The sequence below is a fragment of the Rhincodon typus genome, chromosome 6, assembly GCF_021869965.1.
Source record: "Rhincodon typus isolate 14 chromosome 6, sRhiTyp1.1, whole genome shotgun sequence".
Lineage (NCBI taxonomy): Eukaryota > Metazoa > Chordata > Chondrichthyes > Orectolobiformes > Rhincodontidae > Rhincodon > Rhincodon typus.
The window spans coordinates 49,677,886-49,688,246 of record NC_063337.1 but is presented as its reverse complement, the minus strand read 5'-3'; the positions used below and the strand labels follow the sequence as shown (position 1 = coordinate 49,688,246).

Genomic DNA, 10,361 nt, shown 5'->3' with positions numbered 1-10,361 from the left:
TCAAGAGCACAGGGAAAGGAAACTGGAGAGAAATGAGGAAGGGAAAAAACTGGGGGCGAAAGAACCAAACAAATTGGGGTCAGGCATTACAATCAATAATTGTTGAACTTCATGTTGAGTCTAGAACCTTGTGAAGTGTTTGATTGAAAGATTAGATGCTCTTCTTCATGCTTGAGTTTCATTACAACACAACACATGGGTAAGATAGAAATATCAGCATGAGTGTGAAGTGACAACTTAAAGTAACAAGCATCAATGGGCTCAGGGTTGTACTTGTAGACTGAAAAAGAGGACTTCGAGCAGAGTTGTGCAACAAAGTAGGCATCCAGTCTGCGTTTAAGCTGTTGAGTGTAGAGTAGACGATATTATGGACAGTAACTACAATACGTTAAATTTAAAAAAAGCAGAAGGAAACCACTGTTTCACCCCAAAGATGCATTTCAGGCCTTCGTGTGAACATCACAGGTGAGGTGACTATTTTTAGCCCACTCCTTACATACTCTTGAGAAGTCTCTGTTATTACTTGCTGCTGGCTGGTTAGTTCAGATGGTTAGAGTGTGGTGCTACTAATAACAAGGTCATTGGTTCTAATCCCCATTTCCGTCCAAAGAATATGAATGAAGAGCAACCTAGCATTGTGCTGAGCTCGGTTATCAAGGTGGGTGGGTAAGCGAGTGAAGCTGAGGGTTTTACTAAGGTCAGATTTTTCCAGGTTGGTCCTCTTGCCTCAACTTCACGTTCTTCCCTGCCTTGTTTGACAAGGTACATCAAGCTTTTCTGTTCTATTCCACACACTTGTGCACTTACCCATTCCCTCCCAGAGCCATGATAGAGTACATCTTTGGTCCCAGTAGCCTCCGCATTTGACAGATCAGTCTCTGCCTTGATGCCGCCTCTAGAATGATCCCATTACCAAATTCAGTTCCAGCTCAATTCCCTTTCAGCATTCACTCTGCAATGCCGTGGTTCGGTCCGCAGTCCGTCCCAACCCCTCTTTCCTATTTATAAAGTAAGTATTTATTCAGGAAATGCAAATCTTGCCCTTTTACCTCCTTCCATTTCTTGGTTTAAGAAACAAAATGCTCTTTTCAGATGAAAGAGTGATTACCTGTTCATTTTTCAATTTACTACACTGTATTCGTTACTACCATCTAATACTTACATTGAGGAGACCAAATTTTACCAGTTTTCATACTCCTCAACTCTCCCACTCTCACCTTTTGCCTGGCCTCTTGCAGTGCTCTAATCAAAGCTTGAGGAAAGGCACTCCACCTTTTGGCTTCTCGCTTTACAACCTCTGGACTCATCATTAATTTCAACAATTTTAGATGGTAACCTATGCCCCCATTTTGTTTTACTTTCTTCACTAGTTTGTTCTTTTTCTTATCTCCATCTGCTTTGTTTTCAGATGCCAATTATTTATCATCTTGCTGTTCATATCAACTCTTGACACATCTTTTGTTCCTTAGTTTGTTTCATTACTACAATTCTATTTGGATCATCCACCCTTGTATCATCTAATCTCTGCTATCCTCTCTTTTTCATATCCGTTTGCTGGCATTACCTTTCTGCTTTGGCTTGCTCATAACCTAATACACTTCTGACTCTGACCAATTCTGATGTAAAATTACAAACCTAAAATGTTAACTGTTTCTTTCTCCACATATGCTGCTAAACCTGCTTTATCATTGCTTTTTTCAGCGTCTAAATAGCTGGACGTATCATTTGAAGTTGTGCATTGTTAAAATGTTCAGTAACCCAAAACTGACACTGAAACTGATAAATGGGTAACACAGCATTACATTTGGAAATATTAGTCATTGTTTGATTAAATTTGTTAAGTCTAAATTACATTAAGCTATTGACTGTAGAACCCTTGGAGTGTTATTTTGGATTACTAAGTACGCTGGTCAGGGTTTTGTTTTCACCTTACCTGCAATATTTTATTTTATTTAAGATGTACAACTTAAGTTTGAAGTTAGTACATTTTAAGGTAAAAGTATGTTTTTCTGTGTAGAATTCACTATGTTTTTTCGTTTATATGCTAAGTTGAAGAATGTAATAATCCATTTAGTGTTGGTTTGTGTGGTACAGATAGACTCATGACATTTAACTCATAACATTAGAAAGTTACAGAATTGTGATAATTTAGTGCAAAATTAGCTTCCTTTAAAAGTAAATTGATCCTATAAATGCTTGCTGTAATATACGTAAAAAGACTTAAGTGCAGAAATATTCAATTTCAAATAACTATGGATCTCTCTTGAGTGCATTCTGTCTTCTGTCTTTTGCATTTTCTAATTTTAATTCACTTCAATTGAATGTTCCTATTATAGACCCCGTCAGCAGGAAATACACTCCAGAAACACAAATCATCTTCATCATTCACACCATTTATAGATCCCCGATTATTGCAAATATCCCCATCTAGTGGGACCACTATATCTTCAATGGGTAAGTGATAAAATGCAGTGCATTTGCCATGATATAGAAGATTATAGTGACTGTAATTTACTTTGTAAAGGAAATGCAATTAGAAGGATCTGCTGCAGTATTCATCTTAAAACTTCAGAAACGTACTCCCATTGTTCTCAAGAGGGTTTGGGCATGTAAGAGAAGTCTTGGATTTAATAATATGAATTAGAGGGAGTGAAAAAGGCAAAGACATTATCTTTAAACTGCTCTGGTGAAAAGGGTGGACAGTGTCTGAATGGACATCTCCTATCTGTAATCGATCACCTTTCAATGCCCAAACAATAAGAAAGCCAAAGAACTGCAGATGCTGGAAATCAGAAACAAAAACAAAAATTGCAAGAAAATCTCAGCAAGTCTGGCAGCATCTGTGGAAAGAAAGCAGAGTTAACGTTTTGGGTCCAGTGACCATTCATTCTGGAGAAGGGTGTGTTTGTGCACAGCTGCTACAGGGATCTGTAATCCACGCCCTGTTGTCCATTTGCAGCAATGACGTCCAGTTCTGGAAGACCTTATCATGTATGAACCTCTGAGATTCAGAGGAAAAAAAGATTTGAGAGAACGCTGCTTGAGTGTATATGTTCTTTCTGTCTGCAAAGAAACAGGCCTCTGTGTGTTAATGTATGTAACTTCCAAATACACACAAGTGTGCCACACTGTGAGCCTGATTGATGATTCTAAATTGGTTGTAAGTGCAATTCTATTCACACTTAGGATTTTTTTAGCAAATTTTGTCCAAACGCTCCACATAACTGAAATCTGTCATCCTTGGTATCTTCCTAGTAAGGCTCTTCTGTATGTCTCCAAGACGTGACATCCTTTCTACTGGAGCTGAGGCTGTGCAAAGAATTTGTAGAAGTTTAGCACTTTTTTTCCATGTCATTGTCTACCAAATCATACATACTCTGCATTTCCTTAAATGTCCTATCAGCGTGAATCACCTTTAAAGTGAATATATACGCCCAGGTCAAAATTCTTCCCTCAATTAGGGGGAGGAAATGACCTAGTGGTATTATCGCTGGACTGTTAATCCAGAGACCCCAGTAATGTTCTGGGGACCCGGGTTCAAATCCCGCCACAGCAGATGGTGGAATTTGAATTCAATTAATATCTGAAATTAAGAGTGTAATGATGGCCACGAATCCATTGTTGATTGTCGGAAAAACCCATCTGGTTCACTAATGTCCTTGAGGGAAGGAAACTGCCATCCTTATCTGGTCTGGCCTACATGTGACTCCAGACCACAGCAATGTGATTGACTCTGAACTGCCCTCTGGGCAATTAGGGATGGGCAATAAATGCTGCCTAGCCAGCGACGTCCTCCTCCCGTTAACGAATAAAGAAACAAAAAATTCTGAATAGACTAAAAGTGGCCTGGCATAGAAAACTTTGAAGTACTGTTCCCAAAGTGTTTGCACCTCAAGAAAGTATCTCATTGTTTCCAACATTCAGCCTTCAACTGTCTTTAGTCACTTGACCACATTCCCATTGATTTCATTGCCATCATGTCTGGTATAGGTCTCTCGTACAGAAGCTATCAACTGCTTTTTGAAGATCCATATAAAATGCTTTTTCTTTCTATTAATTCGACAAGTTATACAATGCTGATCAAGCATGAGTTGGTCTTTGAGAAATCAATGCTGATTTTCTGAACTCCTGTTTCTCCCAAGTGCTGAATAATTTGAATGATACAGTATTATAAATTCAGTAGTTTATCAATGGAATTATGCCTATCTATCGAATAATTTTCATGCCTTTCTGCCTTTGTTACAAGGGGCTGATACTTACTAATCTCCAGTTCCCTAAGATTATAGAAAATTGTAATTTAAACCTTTGATTTCTTCACGAGATTTTCTCTCGATACTTGCATGTTAGCCATCAGGCTTCTTTGTTAATCTATCTGATTTGATTGCTGTTGCTAGGATTAGATAGTCATGGAACAAGAAAATTTAATTTGAAACTGTTTTTTCTTTTGAGTTGTAAAGGTAAGCTTACAATTTGAGGGGCTCAATTTTATTCAAAGAATAAATGCTCCAATTCTTTCAAATCCACCTGTTATGATTTCAGCATCTATTATCATAGAAAACAGTTTTCTGAATGCCATTTTGTTCCATGCCAAAATCCTCCTTTAGGATTCGGCTATATAACTTAAATATCAGCTATATAACTATTGCTTATTCAAGTCTATGTTTGTGCAATGGTTTGCCTATTGGATTTAGACTGCGTAGATACTTAAGGTGCAGACTGTTCTCATCTTCATCTGTAGAATAAGACCATAACAAGTAAAATCATTCAGGTCATTGACCTGTGCTGCTATTCAGTAAGATAATGGGTAATCTGATTCTAGCCTTAACTCTATTTTCCTGTCTGCCTCCATAACTTCTAAGTCTCAGTTAAATCAAAAAACCTGTCTAACTCAGCCTTCAATATATCTAACAACACAACTTCTAGCACTGTCTGGGGCAGAGAATTCCAAAGACTAGCAGCCCTTGGGAGAAGAAATTCCTCATTGTCTCCTTCATAATCAGCAGATTGTTTTTAGTTTTAACTTGTGACCCCTAGTTCGAGTTTACCTCCCAAGAGTCTTTGTGAAGTAATCTTAATGAAATACGATTCTAAAATCAATTGAGTATAAGCCCATCCTATTCAACTTCCTGTATCAAACATCTTCATCCCAAGAATCACTCTAGTGAATCTTCATTAAAGTGCTTCCAATACAAGTATATCCCTTGTTAAAACCTAAAACTCGAGAGTTCTCTAGGTGTGATCTCACCAATGGTACAGTTGTAGCCAGACTTCCCTCCTCTATCACACGCTCCCTTCTGCAATAAAAGCTAAATTTCGATTTGCCTTCCTAAGTATATGCTGTAGCTGCATGTTAATCATATATGAGGATACCCAGATCCTACTGTACTAAAGAATTCTGCTGTCCTTCCATTTAAATGATATTGTATTTATACTTGCCAAAATGGATAACTTCATATTTCTCATTTGAACTCCATCTGCCAAATTGTTGCCTGCTCATTTAACCTATTTGTTTTCCTTGGAAACTTTTTGTATCATCACAACTTGCTTTCTTGCCTATCTTTGTATCATTAGAAATTTTAACTGCAATACATTCAGTCCTTTCATCGAAGTAAGTAAAATATGTCATAAGTGGTTGAGGCCCTAGCACTGATCCTCTGGCACTCCACTTAATATAGTTTTCCAACCTGGGTTGATCTATTTATCCCTATTCTGTTTCCTGTTGGTCAATTGGTCTATTGTCCATGCTAATATATCACCCAAATGCGATGAGCCCTTATTTTGTGCAGTAATCTTTTGATACGGCACCTTAGCAAAATTTTTGTTTGGAAATTCAATTCTATCCCACAACTGCTGGTATGCATTTCAGCCCCTTGCTTATTACATCGTTAGAGAATTCTAATACATCTGTGGCACACCATTTCCTTTTCATCAAGCCATGTCGACTCTGCTTGATTGCATAATGATTTTCTAAATATCTTGCCATTTTTTAATAATGGATTCCAAGATTTTCTGTGAATTGGGATAACATGCCTGTAATTTCTTGCATTCCTCTCTTCTCTGTCTTAAATAGGGGAGTTACATTTGCAGTTCTCCAATCTATTGGGACCTTCCTAAAGTTGAGTGAATTTTGGAAGATTGCAACCAAATGCATTTATTATCTCTATCACCACTTCCTTTATTACCTTAGAATGCAGAATGTCAGATCCATTTGGCTAACCGGCAGTTAGTCCCATTCAATTTCAGTGTTTTTGTCTCTAGTGCTTGTGAGTATTTTAAGATGACTCTTCCCTATTGCCTCTTGATCAACCTGGATATATTCTCTTAAGATACCTGACAATTTTCTAAAACTTTTCATTCAAATCTAATGGATCTTAATTTTTAGCACTTTATTAATGAAAAAAAAAATGCCTCTACTGTTTGTCATACTTAACTAATTAGATTGTCTTATTCATCCTTCCCTGGCTATCACTATCCCATAACTTCCATCTGTTCCTTGCCATTCCCAACTATCACATTAATCCCATCGCAAGCAGCATAAAAAAAGTCTACAAAAGACCCTGAGGTCATAAAATGACCCTTCTGTCCTCCAAAAGAATTTTCAAATGGGCATGTTACCTGTAGCCTCAATTGATCACAGTGGCTTCTGATGTGTGTAAGGAGCATTATGTTGGAGGCAGCTAATTTATCCAGTATCAATGCTAGTGAATTGGCAGCCTGGAGAGTGCACATTCACGTGTCCAGTGTATTATGTAATATCTTAAAATTAATTCTGTTGTTTATCGAGCTAATTCAAAGACCAAGTATGCAATAACTAAATATTTGCTTGCAGAACTGCCATGTTTTATCCCTACCTTAAAATTGGTTAAGGAAAGAGAAAACTCCTATGGCCCTTTTAATCAACTGTTGGTATCATTTTCTTTGAACTGAAATGGTCCACTTATAGAAGGCAGAATGGCAACCCAGCTGAGAATCTCCGCAACAACCTAACAAATAAATTTGGTAGACAACCTCTTGTGATTTGAACACTCGGCTGAACACTTTCTATTGGTCTGGCAGCATTAAAGATACGAAAAACTAAGATCAAAAATAGTGTTAAAAAAACAGAAAATGCTTAAAGCTCAGGTCTGGCAGCATCTATGGAGAGAGAAACAGAGGTATAAACGAGTCTTGGGAAATGTTATTAAAATGTGAAAGATTGTGTTATATAGTTTAAATTTTTCAGAATTATTAATGGAAGAGGTATGGACAGACAACAATATTGAACTGATTTGTAACTCTGACATTTGTCTTTTGTAGTTGTTTTCTCTAATGACCAGATTAGACCAGAGTCAGTGAAGCAAGATCCAAGCAGAAAAGGATCTGTTGTCAATGTAAATCCAACCAACATCAGGCCACAGAGTGACACACCAGAAATCCGGAAGTACAAGAAGAGATTCAACTCTGAAATCCTTTGCGCTGCATTGTGGGGCAAGTTCTTTTCTTTAATCTGTCAAAGAGTTCTTGTACATTGAAGTGTGGAAATTTGAATATACTATAAGATTGAGTGTGGAGGTTGAAGTACACATTTTCCATCAAGCTAGGCTTTTTATTTTAGTTGAGAAAGAGTTTAGACCTCCTGTACAACTGCAAATGCTGTGTTACTACTGAGCAGTTTAGTTTTGGGCCAATCAAAGAAGTTGTAGAACAAATGTGGACATTGAGTCTGATCTTACACTCAAATGGAACAGAAAGAAATGCACTACATTCATTCAATGCTGACTTTAGATTTGCACTAACTAGTTGTCACAAAGCAAAACTGCTCTTTACTGGTGCTAGACTGTTAATGTAAGTAAAAACTGAAAGAACTGCGGATGCTGTAATTTAGAACAAAAACAGAAGTTGCTGGAAAAGATCAGTAGGTCTGGCAGCATCTGTGAAGAAAAATCAGAGTTAACATTTCAGGTCTGCTGACCCTTCCTCAGATGTTGCCAGACCTGCTGAGCTTCGCCAGCAACTTCTGTTTTTGTTAATGTAAGTACTCCATTACTAAATGAACAGGATGTTTACATCTTGCTGTTTTTGTTTTTTTCAGGTGTGAATTTATTAGTGGGTACTGAAAGTGGCCTGATGCTGCTGGACAGGAGTGGTCAAGGAAAGGTGTATCCCCTGATTAATCGCAGACGTTTTCAGCAAATGGATGTACTTGAGGGATTGAATGTTCTGGTGACAATATCGGGTTAGTGCACTTTTGCATCTAGAAATATTAAACTCCTGTCGTGGTAAGTTATGTTTTGTGACAGAGTTTCTAAATGAATGCAGAAAAGTAGCTTCATGCTTTTGGCAGGTGATTGCATGCAACTAGAATGGGCAGTTGACCATTTAAAATTGGGTAGTCCAATTCAATTAAAATTCATTTGTAATGACAAATTAACATGCATTATTTGAGTCAAAAGCTTTCAACATACAAAAGAGGAGTATGCCATGCGGCTTCTCTGATCTGCTCCTAGTGCTGTCCAGGGTAGAAAGTTCAAAAGACTAACATTCCTCCTCAACTCCCATCTTAAATAATACACCCCTTAATCTTAAATAATGCACTTTAATTCTAAATTCCCCAATCAGTGTATCTTAGCTCTGCACTAACACAGTTAAACTCTTTCAGAATCTTTGATGTTGCAATAAGATAACCTCATTCTTTCAAAATCCACTGAGTATCAGTCCAATCTGCTCAATCCTTCCTCTTTAAAACAGTCTGTTATGGACCAGACCAAACCCCTTGCAAGTACACCAATGAGATAGCCTAGACCCAACTTGTATTTTATTTAAAGACATGTATAAGATGCTGTGTTATAAATACTAATTCGATTGGTTACGCTACTCAGCGTTATTGTTACCGCCAGTTAAAATACAAACAAAAGAAAGAATAATTGGTGTAACATTAACACTATAGGAAAACTTAACAGATTATTTAACTGCTAAACGCATCTGTTCCAATGTCGTAACATTCCATAAACATACTGCTGGCAAAGGCAAAGTTAGTAAAACAGATTTTCTGCTGCCAGAATTGTACGTGAGACAGAGAACCCAAGCTTTTAGCTGTAACAGAGAGAGAGGTAGCAGTTTCTGAAAGCTAAACTGAAATTCTGGTTCTGTAGGAGCCTGACTCCACCCATTCATGCTGCTTCTAGTGTTTAAATTTTAAAAAAAAAAAAAATACCCAAGCCCCACAAGCTGTTTACTTTATTGGCTCGGCACAGACCACTCGGACCACTGTCTCAACGTCTCTTTGTTCAAAAATCCAGGACAAAAAACACCTCTTAAAACCATAGTATCATCTCAAGCCCTTCAGAAATCAACTCTGTCAACCTTCTCTAAATTGGCTCCAGTGCAATTATGTCCCTCCTGAAATAAGGGGACAAAATCTGTTGCCAGTACTCTAATTGTGGTCTCACCAATTCCATTTACTATATTAACCAGATTTCCCTACTTTTAAAGTCCAGTCCCTTGCACTACAGTGTAACATTCTATTTGCCTTCTTAATTACTTCACTTGCCTGCAAACCTTTTGACAGTCATTTAAATGATGAAGTTTGAAGCTACAGTAAAAGGAGAATCAATTCCGAAGTGAGGTTATCCCTTACTAAACCTTCTGAAATGGAAGCACGTATTTCCCACATTGTAGTTGGGGTTGACTGAGTCTGGTAAATGGTGTTGAGAATGTCAAGAGAGCATGTAGGCATCATCCTTGGGTAACTCCAGCCCGTGAGTTGATGGTAATTGACTTACTGGATGGCTAAGTAGGAAACTGAAACTTGAGAGTGGGGCACTGGAAGGATTCCTGGTGATGAAATCAGCAAGATCCTGGGATATGAGATAACAAGATGTAGAGCTGGATGAATACAGCAGGCCAAGCAGCAAGAGAGGAGCAGGAAGGCTGATGTTTCGGGCCTAGACCCTTCTTCAGAAAATTCTTTAGTCCTTTGCAGGTCTGGGAGAAGGAGGCTCTGAGCTGGGGTAGGCTGTAGTGCTAGGAGATACCAGCGCATTGCTGCGAGTGTGTGTTTCAGGAGTCGCAAGGAGAAACACTTCTGAAGGATCTCAATGTTCTGAATGTAGACATTGTCACGGTTGGGGCCAAATTGGGAAGGTCTGAATGTGGACTGTAGACCACTGGGGATGATCTGGTTCCGATGGCAGGTACTAAGAAAGGTGATGTGGCTGTAGTACCTGGTTTGCTTCAGGACGTGGTCGAGCAGTTTCAAGGCTGAGGAGATTACGAGAAAGTTGCAGTGGGAGAGCTTCAAAATCTCCCCTCCCTCTGCCGCATCCCAAAACCAGCCCAGCTCGTCCCCGCCTCCCTAACCTGTCCTTCCTCCCACCTATCCC

The 10,361-nt window shown here is 38.4% G+C and overlaps 1 protein-coding gene across 1 annotated transcript in view; it reads left to right on the top strand.

Moving 5' to 3' along the window:
• The first annotated feature begins 2,319 nt into the window (after nt 1-2,319).
• Nucleotides 2,320-10,361, top strand: part of LOC125483327 (mitogen-activated protein kinase kinase kinase kinase 4-like) — a 29,988-nt gene continuing 21,946 nt past the window's right edge. Inside the window, exons 1-3 of the mRNA XM_048598150.1 lie at nt 2,320-2,454; nt 7,297-7,467; nt 8,072-8,215. Of these exons, the coding sequence (XP_048454107.1) occupies nt 2,451-2,454; nt 7,297-7,467; nt 8,072-8,215 (319 nt within the window). The 5' untranslated portion in view covers nt 2,320-2,450. The remainder of the gene's footprint in view (nt 2,455-7,296; nt 7,468-8,071; nt 8,216-10,361) is intronic.